Source organism: Seriola lalandi, unplaced genomic scaffold (genome assembly GCF_002814215.2).
Source record: "Seriola lalandi dorsalis isolate HSWRI2012SDOR001 ecotype SW California unplaced genomic scaffold, Sedor1 jcf7180002054881, whole genome shotgun sequence".
Lineage (NCBI taxonomy): Eukaryota > Metazoa > Chordata > Actinopteri > Carangiformes > Carangidae > Seriola > Seriola lalandi.
This window is the reverse complement of record NW_019525434.1, coordinates 104,822-125,029: the sequence shown is the minus strand read 5'-3', so window position 1 is coordinate 125,029 and position 20,208 is coordinate 104,822. Positions and strand designations below refer to the sequence as shown.

The following is a 20,208-nucleotide window of genomic DNA, read 5'->3' as shown; positions in this document are numbered from 1 at the left end:
CATAGCAGAGTAATTGGGCATCACTCTTGGCAACAAAGCAAATCAAATCTATACATTTTCTAGCCTGCTCTATCTATTCTAAGTAAATCAGAATTGTTATATTAAGTTACCATTTCTATTGCTTCCTCCATACTTTCACTGAGGGCTGTTTGTTGGCCAGCTGCTTTTCGAGCTAAGTTTAGTGGACTACACAGTCCTGTCATGCTGTGTAGCTGACCTCTGCAAGCTCCCGGCTTGAGAGGGTCAAGAGAAGCTAGTAGGTGTTGATGGCACTGACCGGTACATCATTACACCACCTCTCTGGAATGAATTATTATCACACATTTTAATTAAACACTGCCAACACTTGTCATTAGCTGCTTCACTGGGATTCCAAACAGCACTATAATCTACACCCTCTGACAAGATCCAGCAGATGACTCGATAAACAATCAGGAGCTTCTGTGATGCCTCTTGATGTGTTTTCACATTTGCAGCCTTTATCATCAACCTGACAGCTTTTAACAACTAAGGGTTGACTTGTGAACAGGGAGCCAAAACAGCACAGGCAGTAAAAACACATAGAGCAGCTTGATGGTTCAAGATGCTGTTATAATACTTCTGAATTTCTACTTTTTATGATTATGTGAATATACCAGACTAAGACTATAGGCAATAATAACACTAGATCTGATATAACACTCTTTTGCTTATATGTTAATCAAGTGTTCAGGAGATGATAAGTGAAAATATAGAGATGCAGTACTTGTGATGGTGTATCAAATTTATCTTATTAATGCTACAGAGAATAATATGTGAGGGGGCATATGAGTAAGCTGTTAGTATAGCTCTGCTGTCTGAGAGTGTGTATGTTTCAGTTATAAATGAAGAAGTCAAGAAGAATGAAGATCAAATACAGCAGGGAAATAAATAGCAAGAAAGAAATGTAAGGACCACTGATGAATTTTTACCTTAGCCTCTGAAAAACTTTGTACAAAAGGATCTCTGCACAGCTCAGTGACCTCAGCCCTGCAACCCCTCCCATCGTCTATGAGAAATTCACTCTGTACCTTAAAAACACTGCAGTACAAATGTTGTTTGCTGTACTAATGCAGGAAACACTGAAAATAGAAAACATGTTTATAGATCCAATTCTTTATTGAAATTGTAATTCACAGCATTTAGCGTGAAATCTGTTATCTAAACAGGCCTCTGCGTGTGATTTTCCACTGTTCCTGTGACTGGACCAGAGAGAGTCCAGATTGAGCTGTGGTGTTGGCAAAAAAAAGGGGGGGGGGGTCCACAGTGCCATCCAACTCTCATGCTCAGCGTCTGACTCTGCCAGATGGGCACAGACAGGGTGAGTGAACAAAGGTACACAAACAGATAGGTGAATGGGCAGAAGAGAATTTACGCTAGAAAGCTGATGGAGGCAGAACAAAAGCCTTGCTCGGCACAAGAATGTGGTGCACAGAGCAGTCTGAACTCTGCAATGTGTCCTTGAACAGGGGCATGTGGCTTGTTTGGTCAGCAGATCTCCCTGGCACCAGTGCCCACTGCACTGCCCTGCTCTCCTGCACAGGACATCTCTCTTGCAACAAGGACACATATGGTGTAACCACTAGCACAGAAGTCACAGCACCCATGAAAATAAAGAAACTACAAAGTTGTGTGAATTGGTCTGCACACCATAAACATTTTCCTTGTTGAGTGTTACCAAACACACCCTCTTGCCAACCACGGAGCTCAGTGTCAGGATGAACAGGATGGTGGCCTGGCTGGAAGCTGGCACCATCTTTCAACCGTTGTCTTAGCAGTGGGTCAAGTCACTGGTAGACTTGAAAAAAAGTTGTTCATTTGTTTTTAATAGACATTAATAGACCAGTTGAATTATTCAGTGGTTGGTGTCCTCAGAAATTATGGCCTTGCACATTGATTGATTTACCTTTTGCTGCATGTTTTCACAATAAATTCATTTTATACCTAGCTGTCCCCACATCTGACCAGAGTAATGAAATGTAGTAGATGTTAAGCAGGCATCACTGTTAAAAAGAGTAAGACATTAATTTACTGGCAATTTAAACTTTTCTTCTTTCTTATGCAGTATATTGGAAAATACTGATGTCTGTCATCGACTGTGGCCATTAATTGTAACCCAAGCAATAATCACAGCAATGTGATAAAACACTGCTGACATAGTGCTGCTGTTAAGTCACTGTCACTTGGTTGAATCAACTGAAAGAGAGTGAAATGTCTTGCTGACATATGTGTGGTATTCACGCAGAGAGGAGCAAAAAACTGTATCTCAGGTTTTAGAGGAAACTTGATTATCATACTGAACCTTGTACTTTCTGACAATACTTCCACAGCGGTCTAAAAAAGTAGCCATGGAAATTCTAAACAATCATTCTTGAAAAAAATGTTGGTACTGTTTTCATAATATAAAAATATTAATAGAGCAAAATAAATATAAAAATATATATATAGGCTGATAAAGCAATCAAGTCACTTGTCAAATAAAAACATGGTAACAAATAATCCAATCGCTTTTAAAATGAGATGCAACTGTAACATTGATGTTTGTTTACAAGATTGTACCTATGTTTTTTCAATTTCAAAGATTACACTAGACTAGTTAATTAGTTAAAACAATAGATGCATTCGAATACAGAAAGGGAAAACAAAAGTACCATGCTCCTGGAAATGTTACTCTGCAGACTAATTCACACTTGGATAAACAAAGGAAGAAAAGACATATTTTTAGATATTACATTCCCACACTGCAATTCATTAAAAATGCATGGCTCCTATAAAAACAGGGACAGGATGTTGAAGAGTACTGTAAAGAAAACAAATATCCAGGACAGAGGAACAAAGTGAATCGCCAGGACAAAAACAGGCACTCTGGATATTTGTATCACCCAAATGAAACAGCCCTGTGGTTTGTACTTTACAAATGGAAAGGAGCACCTCAACAAAGCAACCAGAGACACAACCAAAAAGTAAATGGACTGACAGCCAATCATGCACACACTTACATGTGCACAGACTCACATATACAGGCAGTAGGATATGAGAGCAGCACAAGAATCTGAGGCTCTCCTCTGCTCTGAGGCACACCCTTGAAATATTTATGACCCTCCACTTTCTATTCTCCACTATGGCAGGGGCACAACATATCTGTCTCTTTATCTCCGAACTGGACTTTACAGCAGCTACAGGGGCCAGCTAGCTTGCTCCAAGGCTCAACATTCTTCTCCTTTGGATCCTATTACAGAGCTAACTAGCAGCCATGTACAAAGTCCCCCAAGTAATCGCCCTAAATCCTACATCTTCTCAAAGCTCTTAATGCAGAATGTTATTCTACATTCATCAAATGTTTGGTTTTGCTCAACAATAGGCTGAACTCACAGGGTGAACCCACTGGAAGTTCTTTCTCCATGAGTTTGTGGTGGGAGTAAGTGACCACAGAGAAGAATGAATCAGGAGGACCAGGACCGGGGTTTCCTGTACACTCACACTTTCCAAAAAGAAGTTTTATGAAAGCGCTGGCCACCAAAACTATCCACTAACCCCACCTAGTATGCAGGCCTATCACCAGGATTCAGGTTTACTTGTATAATAGATCTATAAAACACATTATTGAGTGGTGCCACTGTTGGATGAAAAGTCAACCTTGCAAGAAAAAGGAATTTACTTTTATTTTTTTTCAACATATTGCGTTATGAGTTACTCACAAGTTGTTTCTACAATGCATGGATTTTAGCTGAGGTTACAAGCCCCATAGTCACAGAACCCTCAGACAGCTGGCAAAAACAATCAACAGCAATATAATATCCCTGAATCTACAGCAAACTAATAAGAAATTCCCATTTGTTCACTGTATGTCGAAAAAATCTAAACTACTGCTTTTAAGTATGGCTGCAATAGTAGATAAAATAAGTGGCGATTATCTCACTCAGAAGTGAAATTTTGGTTTTCTTCTACAATCATACAGAAAATGTTTTTATGAAATCACCTTGTGAGTTGAGTTTGACCTGGGTATGGTGATGTACAGTATAAGGCTTGTGGTATGGATGTCTCAGTGTTACAACATATGAGCTTTTGAATGTTATCATCATCTTTGAAACTGAAAAGGACTCATTTTGTTTTTTTTTTCTGTCAATCCATGTTTAAACTCTCTCACACTCACATGAGATTTGAGATAGTCTTGCTGTTACAGTTTATAGAGAAATTAGGAGTGCTTGTTTTGATGCAACAGATCCCCTGTGAATGCAAATGCTGCAGAATCATCAGGTAATAATGAGATTGTATAGAGCCAGCATTGAAATAATGATTCTACAACTTTTAATTGTGCAGCCCTAGTTTAAAAACATTTGGTTACAGTGGGGTTACAACCATTAACAGCAATAAGATACACACCGCTGATCATTACACCATCGAATTAGTGCCAGAGGTTGACAAGCATGTGTAAGCTTAATCATCGCCATCTCATTATTACAGTTACCACTTGCCAGCAGGCTGCCTGGTGGCCTCTTTACCTACAGGTCTACAGTGAGTAAAGTTTCACCTTATCTAATCACTTAGGTAGGTGAAACTTTAATGATTTCCATGGGGAAATTGGGTCACTGCTGTAGCAGATACTAGGACACAGATAAGACATAGAACAAATGAAAACAGTCTTATTAAAGTGAATGGACATTCTGCATTAGCATACAGAACACTGTCATTATGCATTTGAAAACATCTGAAAAACATAGCAGCCACATTTTTGCTGCTGACTCCTCTTTCAAACACCTGAAATCTGCTACAATCATTTTCTCAATGAATCCAAATAACCAGAAACAAACCAGACATCACTTAAACTACCAAAAATCTGCCTTGCTCCTCTATAAATGTTTGCTGAATGGGAGCAGGCAAAACAAGCGCATTGACCAACCAGGGGTTTGGCAGTTTCCCAGCAAACACCAGCACGGGACTAAAAATGACTTTGTAATCAGAGGGTTTAGAGAGCAAACAGAGGAGGGAATAAAACCAGGGAATGATAGAGTGAGCCTATGAATTACTCAGCAGACACGTCTCTCCCTCTGTCCTCCTTGCAGGAGATAATGGGGATCATCCGTCTTCTTGCCCTCCTTTACGCCCCATCTTCTGACCACTCATATGCATCCAGGTCAGCTGAGAAATAACACAGGTCCTTTCCAGTAATTACGAAATGTAGAATTTGGTAGAAGGAAATTTCAGTCTACAGGCATTGTTGGAAAGAAGCCACAGCAGTACATCTCTCAAGGCAGAGTTACCAAGCTAGCAGGCCAATTGTACTGATTAAAAGGCCCAAAAAACATATATTCTCAACAATTTTACAATGAGAAATGGGTCCTACTTGAACTCACTATTTTCTGCAAAAGTTGGAGATTATTTTACATGACAGATTTTTATGTGTTTGTATTTTTGTTTCTGAGCTCTTCTCCCTGGTTTGAGGTGGGTGGTGCTCAGCTGAAAAAGGTTGATTTCACATATATCCATAGACCAATCAGGATTCACCAATATTTGAATTTTAACAAACCTGTTTGACATTTTGGGGAATAACTATTTGCTAAGACTCTGATGAGAAGATTGATACAATTTTCGTGTCTGTGTGGTAAATCTGTTGCTGGAGCCAGCAGTTTGTTTAGCTTAGCTTAGTTTAGCACAAAGACTGGAAACAGGGGGAAACAGCTAGCCTGGTTCTATCCAAAGGAAACAAAATTGGACTGCCAGCACCTTTAAAACTCATAAAATACCATGTTAGATTTCCCTTGCTTAATCCATACAAAACTGAAGTGTAAACAGAAGAAAGCGAGTAAGCATATTTGCAATGATGACAAACCGTTCCTTTAATAAATAATGCCTAAAGATGTGTTTTAAATTTTGATTTTGCTTATTTAACTATGAATATTTAATGTTATGGGGTAATATTAAAGATTTAAGGAGGGTTTGGCGGCGCCTCGGCGGCTCACCTGGTAGAGCGCGTACCACGCAGACTTAGTCCTAAACCACAGCTGCCATGGGCTCGAATGCAACCCACGTCCCTTTGCTGCATGTCATCCCCTCTCTCTGTCACTGTACTATCAAAAATAAAGGCAAAAATAGAACTAAAAAAAAGATTTTAGGACGGTTTTAGGGGGGGTTTAAAACGCTGAACAGCTCTTTTACTTACATTAAGTCCATTTACCATATTTAATGCTATTCCAGGTTTTACACAGTGAAGGTATCCTGATTATTTAGTAACCCTGCCTCATGAAACAGGCCCAAAGTCTACACAGTAAAGTGGTTTCAAATGATTAAACTCCATAGACCCAGTGAATAACGGAACAGCCAAGCTGTAGACAAAAAGAACAATTGCACAATCAATGTGACATGAGAAGAATAGCTTGGCCTACATGTACAAGTTATGAAAAATGACTGGTTTGTTGGGTTGCAAGGTCTTATTACCTCAAAAAGTCATCTGAGGACAGTAGAGTGAAGTATATTAAGTGAATAAAACATTTTAGGACAAGCAAATAAAACCACAGCAAGAAAAACTGAAAATAAATGCATCTCTTGAGGAAACACTATTTATTATGACCACAATAAGAGTGCGCAGATTGTTTATTTCACACATCAGCAGGCCTAAGCTGCTGATGCTGGTACATTATCTAGCTGAGCTGCTCGACTGTCTCAAACTCATGTTATTCCAATGGCTGCTGTGGCTAAACTGCTTAAGAAAACATACATGGCACATCTATTCAGCTACATGAATAATAAAGCATTCCAGCATACTCACACACACGTATTGGCACACTCACGCACACTAAAAACCAAAGTGTCACAGACGTGCCTGATGTTAAATCCCTGTGAGAAGAGCTCATTGAGAAGGGTACAAAACCTGCAGGATTCCCAGCCTCTCAACTCCTTCCAATAAAACGAGCTGTCTATTCTATCCTGAGACAGGATGCAATGGGGAAGCAACCAAAGGGCATCAGCATGAGGTGAAGAGTTCACAGGTGCATACAGGAATAAGATTTGAAAGTGAGAAAGAATTTTGATTTCTTTTTACCCAAAACTGAATGACACTGTTCTTTGATCAGAAAAAAAATAGAGGAAATATGGAGGTGGGAAGGCCTGGAGAGAGACATAGGAAACAGGCAAAATAGTATGTCAGTGGAAGAAAAGCCAGAAAGGCAGAAGGCAAAAGAGTCAGGGAGATACAGCTATCAGAGCTCCAACATGGCAGGATGTGACATGTGGAGAGCAGGAAGAGGAAACTGGACAGATATAGATTGATTTGGTAGCTGCTCCTGAAAACATGTCTATCCCATTAGGGGCCTCAGTGGCAGTTAATGTGCTTATCAAAGCGTGCACCTTTGGTCTATTCCTAGCCTTGGTAAGGTGCAGACAGCTAACATGGAAAGAGAAAAGACTCAATGCAGAATTTAACTGTGCGTCAGATGGTTTCCTATTATTTCAAATTCTAGGACTACATTTATTGGCTTGTGTGGTTGACATTTTCTCCAGAGTTGGCAAGAAATAGGGTCACACCCGGGGGTCAAATCCCAAATCTAATCAGACCTAATGTGGGTCATTAATTAGGATTTGTATAATTTTACCACGTGAGAACAGCTCAAATAAAGGAGCTTCATTGAACTAACAAAAAACAAAAGAAAAGCTCTTTTGAAAAAAAAGTACCATCTCCATTATTTACAGTGCACAGAAACTGTGCATTTAATTATTTCTACTCAACAGGAAAATAAACCAATCTTTATCTACTCTGTGTTGTGCGAACTGACTGCAGGTCAATGCAAAGGTCCTTTGAGCACCAAATATGAACAAATCATGCAGGTTTGAGTTGACAGGTAGCACAAGCAGGGGCAATTTAATGGCTGATTTTTAAATGGGACTTTATAAATGTTACCTTACAATATTAGTGACACTGACATTTGTCCTTCAGAACGATTGTCAAGGAAAGTGATAAGGTAGCACAATAAATAATATCAATAAAAACTGTTTTCTCGTTGTACAGGACTTTGCACAGGTACATGTTATTATATCTTTTGTGTTCTGTCAGCAGGTAAGTATAATAGTTAGGCAATTATTTTATTTAGAATGGACCCTCTCTTACATAAATAAGTATCGCAAGTATCAATTTAAATACTATGCACTTTAGGTAGACTAGTTTTATAAGCCATCAAAATACCTGAATGAGTCTGAGAAAGTCCTAAAAAAGGGAAAATACATAAAATCAGATGTAAATATTTGATGTTGAATTTACAGCCTAAAGAAGCCTGATTTAAGATAATAGTGACTTAACTTATAGCCTAATGCCTGTTTGAATTTTTAAATTTTAGTAGTTTTATAGACCTGCAGGTGTAAGATATCCATGCCCAAAAGCCCTTCTTTACTCTTTTTTGTATTAAACAAAGTCATCAAAGTACAAGTGGAAGGTCAAACAGAGGATACAAGCAAGGTGTACATGAACTTAGACACATGTACACATAGCTGTACATACATAACTACCAGGACATATACAAGCGTACAGATTAGTGACATCAGCCAAATTGTGTATGGACAAGGCAAACCTAATGGTATTGGTTAACTTAAAAAAATATTATGTTGTCTTTGGTAAGCAATGTGGAGACATTTTTCAACTTTTCTAATGATCTTCTAATTTCATGGCTTAGTAAGATATCCATGTAACAGCCTCTAATCATAACTGGTGACTTCTGGACTGGCCACCAGTAACAACAATCTCTATTAACTGAAAAGTTTCACACAGCAAGACACGATAAGAATGGCCACTTGTATTGACAGTCTTATGACAAAAATTCCATTTTATGTGGAAAAAATGTATTACTCTTTTACTTTCCTTTTTCATCAACTTAAAAAAGACTGACCCTCTGGTTATGTGGAAAAAACAGCCACATAACAGTAGTATGGGTGTGTCAGCTCAGCTGTTAGCGTTAGGGCAGATAGCCATCTGATCAAGTGTGGTATTTGGAGTCTGGACGTGTGGTATCTTAAACTTCAGGCCAATGAGAACAGCTTGTCTTCATTCGACGCGGAACAATACAATACAACCCATTAAACAGTCTAGTTTAGTTGCGTTTAGTAAGTCCCTGTGCTGCAGTAGTTTAGAAACATGAGGACAAAACTACAGCAGAAGTTCAGCTTAAGGCTACTCTCTGGTAGTAGCAGAGGTGCTTCGATGATGCTGCCATGTCTTCAAACATGCCAAGATAAAGGGCGGTGGTTCGGATACAGTCTTATAAATAAAGCACCCGATATAGAAGAAACATATGGCCTCTCGTTGTGATAGTTTGTGTACCCGTTGTTGATGTCAACTTACCTTCAGAAAGCTCCAGCTCCAGCTCCGCCAGCTTCTCCCGGACCTCCGCCGGCAGGGTCATAGCGACAGCCGGCGTGGGCTCCAACATCATCGTTAGCAACCCGGTTGAGGTTCTCTCTGCCATGGTGGTCCAGTACGAAGCACGAATAGGTCCACTGAGTCACCGGTGAGGAGGACAATGCCACCAGAAAGGTAAAAAAAATGATAACAACCCCTCTTCACTTGGTTTCGGCTGAGGAGAGAAAATGGGGTGTTGGTGCTTCTCCCGTCTCGCTGCAACGTCGTACAGATGTGTGAGAAATCTCTCCAACCGTCATGACACGGCTAGCTGCGAGGCTAGCAGACACACCTGACTGTGTGTTTCCATGTAGTGTGCTAGGACAGGGCCCTGCCTGTGTCTCCGTGCCTGCTGTCTGTCCCTCGGCACTGTCGGCGTCCTCACTGTCTGCGGCTGCTTCTCTTCAACTGTGGGGAGAACTCATTCAACTCCTCGCTCGCTTCCCACGGCGCAGTCGCTATTGCATCATAGCAACAGCAGCCCCGACCGAGCGCGTTCACGGGGCTTCCTCGTGTGTTTGTGCGTGCCTGAGCGGTGCACGCTGCCTCCTGCTGCTCCACAAACAACTTGCCTGCCTCCTACCGTCACGGTCACAGTGCTGCTGCGCGGTATTGAAGCACATGCAGTGACCTGGGAGATACAACTGTACTATTGAAAATGTTATGATTTATTGATTTATTTATTTTTTGCATCTTGCTATTTTATGGGTGTTATTTATTAATACAAAAAATAATAACTGATTCGTGGTTCACTGTTAGTCACTGTGATCTCAAAATATATCAAAGGAGAACTGCATTGTGACGATATGATTACATGATCAGATGGCTCATGACACTTAAAAGCACAATGTGGTTAGATAGACAGTATCCAAAGCTCACTTTAAAGATCCTAAATTCACACATAGAGATGGCATTTTTTTAAAGAAATTAATGAAATGTTTAAGTTGAAACATTTGAAATAGTGATAAATACTGAAAGAGGTTGAAGTAGCAGTTGAAAGGCAAGTGCTGAGGAGTTGAAAGTTTCAGTTCAATGTAAGCACTGAATGAAGTTAAAGTGCAGGGTTGTACCAACAGTCTAGTCCCAATGATATTCAGATTACAGTAATATGACAAAGAAATGCAGAAAATCCTCATATTTGAGAGGTTGGAACTAGATATGTTTGATATTTTTCCATTATCTTACCTTTTAGTATTAATTGACTATCAAAAAGTTGCAATATTTTTTTTGGCAATCAATTTATTTATTTGTTTCAGTCTTACTGAAGAGTCAATCTAAGTGCGAGCACTGGATGACATTGAAATGTCAATTTAAGCGTAAGCACTGAGGAAAGCTGAAGTATCAGTTACAACGAAATTGCTACAATGAGCTGAAATGTCAGATTAAGTGAGTGTATGGGATAAATTGAGTTGTGACAGATATTAGTGCCAGTGCATAAACTGAAAAACAGGATCAGCTGAAGGGTTGGTTGAAGTTTAATCATTGTATATGAGTGTATAAAGGTCAGTGTAAGGCAAGGCAAGATAACAGCATAATTAACACAGAGGCGTTCTCAAAGTGCTTTACATACAATTTTACTTTGAAAACAATTCAAAATAGACATTACCAAATCATTTACATAAAAGATATCTTAAAGAGACAGTGGGAAATTGCTTGATATTAAATAAATTACTGCAATTATATGTAAGTGCAACAAGCTGCTGTATAAATGTTCAATTCATATGATAGGTCTTCAAATTTTTGAAATTGAAAACAAAAAGGGTTGTATGACAAGGCTGGGGTCTTGGTTGATAACTCAAGTGAAACTAACATGGACTTGTCAAGACAAACAGAAGAGAAAGTGAAGATGGGGTGCAGGAAAGTTACCAAAAGCAAACCCTACATGAATTAAGAATGGGATGGGTCAGCACCCTGTTGTCAGATGTGGTCCTGCCTCCGAAACACAATGATGCTGACACTGGACATCATCTGACCTACATCGTTTATCTTTAGCTTTATTGTAATATAGCAAATATAAATATTGGTATGGCAAAGAAAGTTTTAAAAGGAAAGAGAACAACCTTGGTCAAATACAAGATATACAATCTGTTGTTCCCAGGAGTGACAAGTCTGACTGTAAAAACATTTTGAAAATAATAAATGCATGCATTTAAATGCTTTGGAATTACTTTGCTACAAATAGCAATTCATGTATTGTTAAATTATTTAAATTTATATTGTTGTCTGCTGCCTATGAAGTTAACAATATATTAGTAACTAGAAGATGTTCATAATATGGAATATTTTATTTATATAGTGGTCTTTACAAAAAAAGACAAAACCTTGAAAATGCATAAAGGCCTATCAAATTAAAATGATTAAAAAAAATAAATACATTAATGAAATATAACCACAAAGACAGAGATAGATAGATAGATAGATAGATAGATAGATAGATAGATAGATAGATAGATAGATAGATAGATAGATAGATAGATACGGACAGATGGACGGATTTAGTGTTTACTTCATACATCTGGTTTAGCTGCACAATAAAAGGCAATGAAGAGCTATTCACATTAATGCCCCAAAAAATAAAGTAACATATTGCTGTTATTAAATGTCAGGATGTTGTGTAGGATATACTGTAGATATACCTCGTATGTACTGTGCATCATTTTACTCTAAAAAGTAAAAAAAAAAGAAAACAAAGAATCAATTTCTATTTCTATTTCTATTGCATTTAAATTTCTATTTCAATGCAGTATAAATAGAAATGTCTATTTCAATGAAATGATTGGGTGTGTTATATCTGTTGTTTATGTTTGCTGATGTCTGGGGGCAGGGGCATTGGGAGGTGGGTTTCTTGTTATTATCATTATTTTGTCCTGTGAGAACATTTGTCCCTTATGACATTATTCATAAATACATGTACAGAAAATATGGGGTGGTCATTTCCAAATAATAAATAAATACACCATACAGCAACCAATGAAATAACTTTTTCTGTATTATTTGTAAAAATAATTGTTTTGAATAAATACAACCAGTAGGTGTCTCTGTCTGCACAGTAAAAAAGGTTCTTCTTAGGCATTATGTTGGACATGATTGTGTCTTCAGTGAATGTGACTGTATTAAATCCTCTACTGTAAGCAAAGATCTTTCCTTAGAGTGTGTTTCAGATCAATGTGGTAGTTTGCTCCAGGATTCCTCCTGTTATGTTCAAAGATAGCCCCATTCACCTCGGTATGAATATCAACAAGCTTAGTTTTCCTGTCAGAACACAAACAAGACAACAGTTAATATAGCGTCTATATAGTTTATAGCTTATATGGAAAGTGTCTGATGCTACACAATAGCTGAATTTGCTGTTGAGTGTTTGCCTGTACCTCTTTTGGCCTTTGAGTAAGGCATCTGTCAGAACCTTCAGGTAAACAGAGCGGTGATGTCCTTGCTCCAGCTGACGTTCATCCGTCCAGCAGTGACTCCAGAACACGTCTGCATCTGTAGGGATGTAATCATATCTGGACAGCCCATCACACCCATCTGTCTCCAGATCCTCATCCCGATGGTGCATCCTGGCACAGGGCTGGAACTCAGGAACACTGTACCTCTGGATGAAGAACAGTTTGGGCTTGCCAGCCATCATGGGACATGTATCAGCAGTGAAAAGGCCTCTGACACTGTCCAGATGTAGACGTGCGCTGTACGTGTCTGTACCCAGGAGATGGTTTGCCGTACCACGGCTAATGATGCAACAGACAAAGCCATCACCTTTCAGGTTCTCTCTCTGTTTGAATATCCCTCTGAGAGCTGAAAGAGTGTCATCCACACTCAGCCACTTGTAGATGACCACATTGAAGTGAAGAGCCTTAAATGTTTGTTCCAACATGCCTGAGGGGGTAAGGAAAGATGAAACCAGATTTTACTAAAACAATTAATCAGCTATCAAAGTAGTTGCAGATTAATTTTCTGTTGATTGACTAGTCTGTTAATTTATTAGTGTTTCAGATCTAATTGAAACCAAACATTATTTTTCAGCGGTACATGTAACTAAATACATTTACAATTTTGACTTATTTTCTGCGACTTTGTACTTCTACGCTACATTTCAGAGGGAAATATTAGACCTTTTACCCAACTACAGCTATTTAAAGCTCTAGTTACTGGTTATTCTCCAGATTAAGAACTGACATAGAAACACATATGACAAGCTTAGAAAATACAATGCATCATTAAAGACTGAACAAGTGGTTTCCAACATTTTTGGCATGTTACCACTTACAAAAAACCATTGTCTAATTGGGCTCCTGGCCACATTTCAGATATGAGCGCTTCACAAACTTTACTTTTAATGGAATTTTTTTATATTGTGGTGTTGGTACTTTTACTTAAGTAAAGGATCTGAATACTTCCTGCACTACTAGACTGTAGGTACAAAGTGTTTTGTATCTCACCTCCATCATTACCCACGCAGTCTATGATAACACAAACTCCTCTGGGATTGCTGTTAAATTTGTACCAGTTAAGCTGACTCTGAAATGCAAAGGAGCAAACAAAACAGTTTAATAAATGCACTTTTTTTTAATCAAACACAAGCTCCAATAATGAGTGCAAACCTTACCTGACAGCTCTGCTGTACATGTACAGGCACTGGTCTGTTTTCTGTCACTGGTGACAAAGAGTAATGCAGTCATATGAATATCAAAATTAAATACAATGAGTGGCCTGGGGCTTTCCAACTGTTGTGGCTGGGTAGCTCAGGTAAGTCCCATGTGAAATAATATCTGTTCCATTGGTTTAAGGGGTATTTTGACTAACTGTCTCTGGGGAGTACATATTTTTGAAGTTGCTACAATTTGCTAACATGAAGCTTATCTTACCCGTATGGAGGGACTGTCCTCGTCTTGTTTGCGGAAAAGAATGGGAACTACTAGGAGTAGGAGGGGGTGGACACTGAAGAGAAGAGGTTTTTCAGAGGTATTAGTTTTATGAGAGAGGAAAATGATAATAAATGTTAATTTTTCTACAGTGTCATACTCACAGGAGCTCTGCACCTTTGCTGTTGGGACAAATGCTGTTCAGGAGTTGCAACTGTAAAAGGTATACACGGACAGAAATGAGTAAATACAAGTAATGAGGATGATTTAAAGCACTTTGCCATTACTTTTCTAATCTTATTTGTTAAAATAAATAAAGTTCTTACATTGTACATGTGAGGTTACTTGGTCATTATTTAATCCTATGTTTCCTGTGCTAAGTGGCATTGTAATCTAAATACCACTACTGTATTTTTTGTATTCTAACCAAATATATAGATGTTGGTTTCTCAACATACACTAAACTATATCAAGGGTGTGTCTCCCCGTCACTGGTCTATACTGTTGGGGTATAGAAGGTACAGAATATGAACAGGTTCAAAATAACACCAAGGGGCATTTTTTGGGATTAAACCAATTGCTCCAAGCAAACAGCTGTGACGGGAAACATTGGCTAGCAACCTTGTGAAGTACATTGGGCTTTTTGTATAAGCAGACAGGTTGTAACAATAGCAGACTGTGCAAGAAATCCCTCATGTGGGATATGAATATGTGGTTCTTGGACATGTTGGTATTCATGAACAAGATAGGTGTTGTTATGTGTTATGCGATTTTAAGCAAGTTAAATAAAACCGAAATTTAAATGCATTTGTTCATCTTGAAAATGGATGGTCACTGAGAAAATGTGTTGTCTAGGTAACTTTTATTTGGGGTTTCTATTCTGTTTCTGTGTAATGTTTAAATTGTTTTCTTTGGTTTAGGAACTATATACTGAATGTTTCTTAGGAACTCGAAACTGCCAGAGGCATTTATATATGTGGTGTCCTCACACGTCATGGACCATTTCAGTAGTGTGAAACAAAAGAATTTCATTCATTAATTTTCAGTTCCCGTTTTCAGCATTTTCCTGTCTGAAAAACTGTGTAAAAACTTCACACTTGACATGCAACTGTAGAATCAGTAGATACTACAAACCTCACAGCTAAAACATCATTTGAGAGCTTACTTTTCACATTTTGTAAAAGTGTGTTTTCTCATTCTTTAAATTTTAACCAGTCAGTATTACAAAGTATAGGTAAAATACAGTCTCACCTGACATCTTGTAAGTAGCCACTTTTTTGGCAAGGTCAATCCTGCCAGCGTTTATTAAACATTCCTCTACATAGTCCACTCTTTCGGGTGAAACTAAATCCATCTTCTCAAGTTCAATGATCACATCCAGGAAACTCTGTCACAGAAGTGAGAGGGGGAAATTGTTGTTTTGATATGCAAAAATAAAATAAAATCTTTTTTGAAAAATATTTTGAACATTTTGTATTAAGCAATGAAACCAAAACTCCCCTCCCTCCCACACAGGAACTTAGTGAGTGAAAACAAAACCAGACTTCATTCATTTTCTTCACCTTTGCATTTTCCATCTTTTCGCGTGGTAATGTTCTACCTAACAAGAATTTCACAGTGTCCAGATCTTCACAGGCCATATCCTCACTTACATGAGCCATCAATACTCTGCAGTAAAAGAAACCATGATTACTTACAGGACCACAGTGTGTGAACTTGGGATTGTTAAGATAATTATGATATAATATCTTACCTGAATCTTGGCAGATTCTGCTGGTATTGAACATTCCGCTCCACCTCATGTTTGCTGACTCCAATCACCTTCCTCAGGATATCAAAACGTCTCAGCTGTAACAAGAGCTCTGCCAGAAATGCGCGACCTCTGTCATGGCCCATCACTTTGAATTTCAGCATCTCTTTCACACAAACTATACTGTTTTCCGTTTGCGGGCATTCACACAGGTAGAGGAGTCTCCTGCGTTCACTGCTGCTTAGAGCCTCTGCTATCTGATTGATCGCCTGAAGCTCCTGTTGGTCTGTAGGAGCCATGGACTTTGGAAGAAGAAAAGTGACAGTGAAGCTGCTATTCTACGGCAATGAAGACCGATCATTTAATCATTAACAAGGCAAGCAATTTGCCAGTCAGGACCGTACACCAAAGTGTCATAAATATATAACAAAGAATATAACAGTAAGTATAGCCTAATCAGTAGAATTGTAGGAACCTTACCTTACAGCGTGTGAACAGATAGGAAAACACAAGTTAAAGCAGAACTTCACTTTAACAGAGATGACGCATCACTAAAAAAAATCCCCCAAGGAAGTAGCGCTTTTTTTTTCAAACAAAAAGAAAAAAAAAAGAAAAGAAAAGTAGGCTACCTCTTTCATGCACACTAAGACGCGACAGTGAATCATGCACGCTCTAAGCAGGACTCTTCGTTGTGGGATATGTGCAGGGTAATACCCTAAACTCCTCGAAGTTTAATAAAACAGCACAACAGGCTGTCAGCTAAAGTGAAAGTGAAAGGCAAAGGGCGGCAGCGCTTTGATGACGAAGAGGCACAATATTTGTGGCAGTACGTGATCTGGATGAAAATTCATTGGTACAACTTATAAACACTTAAAACCACAGATTTGATGGATTCATACCCTTTATTAATGATTTACTTACATAACTGCAGATTTGATGGTTTATTCGAACAACATTTATGACTACATTGTTACCAAATAGGAAAAAACTTGTCAGCTTTTCTTTGTTATACAGTAATTTGAATCCTATTGGGTTTCTGACTGTTGGCTATTGAGTAAACGATTAATCAAGAAAATAAGCAGGAGATTAATTGATAATGAAAATCATTAGGCATAGTATATAAAATAGATTTGGAATTGTTAACGTGAACATATTTGAATATGTTTAGTGGATGCATGGGAGGGAGAAATATAAGATTCATTACACACATATTGTAGTATAATAAACTAATGTTAAATATTTTTGTTCTATATCTTTTCACCACTAACACAGCATAAAAAGACTGCATTTATTTTTCATATAATTTTACTTACATACTTTTGTTCATATTTTGTGATTAATCTGCTTTGCTGTAGGATATTCTACTGCTTTGAGCCAACATGTTACACATAGGTTACACAGTGAAATTGGATTTGTACCAGTATGGGTAACTGTAGATAAATGTACAAGTGAGCTCACACTATGATGCTGAGTTTTCCGACAGTCGTGAAGGTATCTTCACTGTTTGCCAAAACGCACTGAGTTCCGCTCAGCCCGGCCAATCGTGTTGCGCTGTGGTTCAGCAGCACCATTGCAGTGTGGGGAGATCATACGGAGGTGCTCGCTAAGAGAGGGAGCATTTGGAGGAAAGATACTCGACCTGGGTGACCGCTCCAGAAAAACACCACCCCTGCTTCCCCCGACACAGTCACCGGGTGAAATTGCCATCACCAGCTTCAGTCCGGGTGAGTATTTCGTTACCTGGTGGCTGGCAAAACATTCAGGATTTTCCAGGTAGTCGTAGTCAAGGGCTGCTGGTGAGTTGGAACATCATCAGCACTGTTGTGTTGGTATGGATGTAAACCCGCAGCCAGGAGGCTTCAGCGTTAGCGGGCTGGCCAGTGCCGACACAATTGTCTTAAGCAGGGGGCCACACAGATGCTGCTTAGGCTTTGGTGAAAGCCAGGCAGCCACCAGTCAGTCGTTTCGGCCTAGTCACGACTGGTGAAAAATTAGGAGGATGAGGATGTCCACCAGCTGCTGACTACAGCAGACACGCTAACGGCATGCAAGCCGAGCTAAGGTAGCTAACGTTGACGTCCAGGTTCAGCTTTCGTGGCACTTCTGTTATAGACGTGAGCTAGCGGATAACTAACTGGCTAACAGAGCTGCGTAGAAACATCCAGATAACACGTTTGCTTGTTTCCGTGTTTAAGGTAGAACAGCTGTTCTCGTGTCACTCAATCTTAGCCGCCACACCTGAAAACATACCCAGTATTTTCACTGAGATCCTTGATAGTTGAACTCCACAAACCCTGCAGCATGTTTGTTCAAAATAGTTTTATTTTGAAAATTAAGAGCGGAAGTTTAAATTTTGCACCTCTTGTAGGCTTGATATATAACTTTTTGAGGCAATAGCAAATATTAATTTAGTACGAAGTAACGTTTAAGGGTTGATCCTAATTCTGTTAGGTAATATTAGTTTTGTGAAGACTTGCTGTAGAATAAATGTCTGTTATGTACAGTACATGAGTTGATGTGTTTGAACAGCCTTTGCTATATTGTCAGCTATAGCCTGGGTGGCCAGTCAATGACTTTTTTCTAGCTGTCATCATACTATTATGTCTGTAAGTTTGCAGCTGTAACATGGTTATTTAAATACCCACCACATATGTATAGATATTCATATTAGGTATGCTCATATGTCATGTCCAAGTTATATTAGGTATGAACAAATAACTTGTTAATTCATCTTACTTTACCTCTCAGTTGCCTCAGAAAACAAGAACACATGGTCAGTTAAGATGCATCAAGCCAGGAGCCCGGTGTTGCTTAAGCTTTTCACCCAGAAACATTTCATCTGAGTGGTCAGCTGCTTTCAAGCATAGTGCCTATACCAGCACCATTTGGCTGAAGGCAACATCTTCCTCTGTGCTTGGACAGAACAGTGAGTTAATCTATTCTCTATTATTTGCTTAATTGTTTGGTTTATGAAATGTCAGAAAATAGCGTAAAATTTCTCACAGTCAAATTTCCCTAAAGCCCAAAGTCAAAAATCCTTGAATATGTTCATATTCATATTCATATTTGAGCTGTTTTTCTTTTAAAAACGATTTATTATCAAAATAGTTGAGGATTCATTTTCTGTCGATTGACTAATCAATTAATGGATTAATTGTTGTAGCTCTACTCTAGACCAGCGCTCAAATGACCAGCAAACAACACATCCTTACAACATCAACATCTCATTCATTCCTCCCTGGTCTGCCAAGCCACTTTGCTACTGCCAAGTTGCTTTCTAGTTGATCTTTCTATGTTGACATGCTGCTGTTTATAACACGGACATCAGTAAATTAAATGAATGCTGCTTGGACTGGTGCTGATCATGATAAGTAAACCACCCCTCAAATAATGGCGTCACAGGCAAAGATGTAGAGCTGAAGATCCAGATAATTCCATGCCATCTGCTGCTCATCCTCAATCGTCATTCCTCCTCTCTCCTCCTCCCTTGCTCTATCTCTGCCACTCTGTGTTTTGGGACTAAGCTATCATCAGAGCTGTGGTCTATTTTAGACAGAAACTCCATTTACCCACTTAATCTGTGTCTCTGACTTCAGGAGTTGAGTTTCTATTGCTCAGTGTAACAAATTGTATTTTATCCAGCCCAAGTTATTCGATGAGCAGAAGGCACTAACACGTATTGGATCTTTTTGTGAGTTGCTGAAATCACTTATTGAGCAGTATACTGTAGTTAAGGGGATATGTGCTGTACAAAAAAAAAAAAAAAAACTCTTAAGCTTATCTAAATGTTTCAAAAGGGTTTCACTTGAAGCAGAAGTCAACTCTTGTAAACTTTGTGCCAGTATTTGAGCTGACTAATAATGTACAACATTGTCATTTATTGGTCAAACATCTGCAGCAGCCGTGAGCTTATTAAGACAGCTCTACACCAAAACAAATCTAACCGTAACTGTATTGAGCCCCAGAGTGTGTAGCCTCCCTCCCACCTATGGTGATGCACACGCCTAGGGGATCAAAGCTGTAATTAGCCTGCCATGGATTAGCAGTGGGGACTATTTTCCACTGTACTTGATCCCACAGAGCCAGAGGATCACACAAGCAGCCAGCCCCCTGCCCTACCTCTTCTTCCAATATAAAAAAAATCTGATTTGTTTTGTCCCTTGAGGTGCATTGAATGAGAAACCTCATAATTCTGCCCT

General features: G+C 38.9%; 3 protein-coding genes across 11 annotated transcripts in view; 1 reads left to right on the top strand and 2 right to left on the bottom strand.

Moving 5' to 3' along the window:
* LOC111671510 (DIP2 acetate--CoA ligase A) overlaps positions 1-9,867 on the bottom strand; it is an 81,170-nt gene extending 71,303 nt beyond the window's left edge. For 4 of the 7 annotated variants that reach the window (XM_087179938.1, XM_087179939.1, XM_087179941.1 and 1 more), the window contains exon 1: positions 9,344-9,866. In XM_087179938.1, the coding sequence (XP_087036064.1) occupies positions 9,344-9,467 (124 nt within the window). In that variant the 5' untranslated portion in view covers positions 9,468-9,866. Of the gene's footprint in view, positions 1-9,343 lie in introns of all 7 variants that reach the window. The other 3 variants (XM_087179936.1, XM_087179937.1, XM_087179940.1) reach the window with 1 other exon arrangement.
* A 990-nt stretch (positions 9,868-10,857) lies between these two features.
* LOC111671504 (CASP8 and FADD-like apoptosis regulator) lies at positions 10,858-16,794 on the bottom strand. The gene is made up of 10 exons (XM_023428604.2): positions 16,490-16,794; positions 16,013-16,311; positions 15,822-15,927; positions 15,511-15,646; positions 14,424-14,473; positions 14,263-14,335; positions 14,004-14,050; positions 13,837-13,915; positions 12,769-13,273; positions 10,858-12,652 (listed from the first exon to the last, which is right to left on the bottom strand). Exons 2-10 carry the CDS (start codon positions 16,306-16,308, stop codon positions 12,523-12,525), a joined length of 1,422 nt encoding a protein of 473 aa, XP_023284372.1. The 5' UTR covers positions 16,309-16,311; positions 16,490-16,794; the 3' UTR covers positions 10,858-12,522.
* Positions 16,795-17,549: 755 nt separating this feature from the next.
* LOC111671516 (hyccin 2) overlaps positions 17,550-20,208 on the top strand; it is a 44,625-nt gene continuing 41,966 nt past the window's right edge. The window contains exons 1-2 of one of the 3 annotated variants that reach the window (XM_087179947.1): positions 17,550-17,733; positions 18,758-18,935. The gene's annotated coding sequence lies outside the window, so the exon portion shown is untranslated. The remainder of the gene's footprint in view (positions 17,734-18,757; positions 18,936-20,208) is intronic. The other 2 variants (XM_023428621.2, XM_023428622.2) reach the window with 2 other exon arrangements.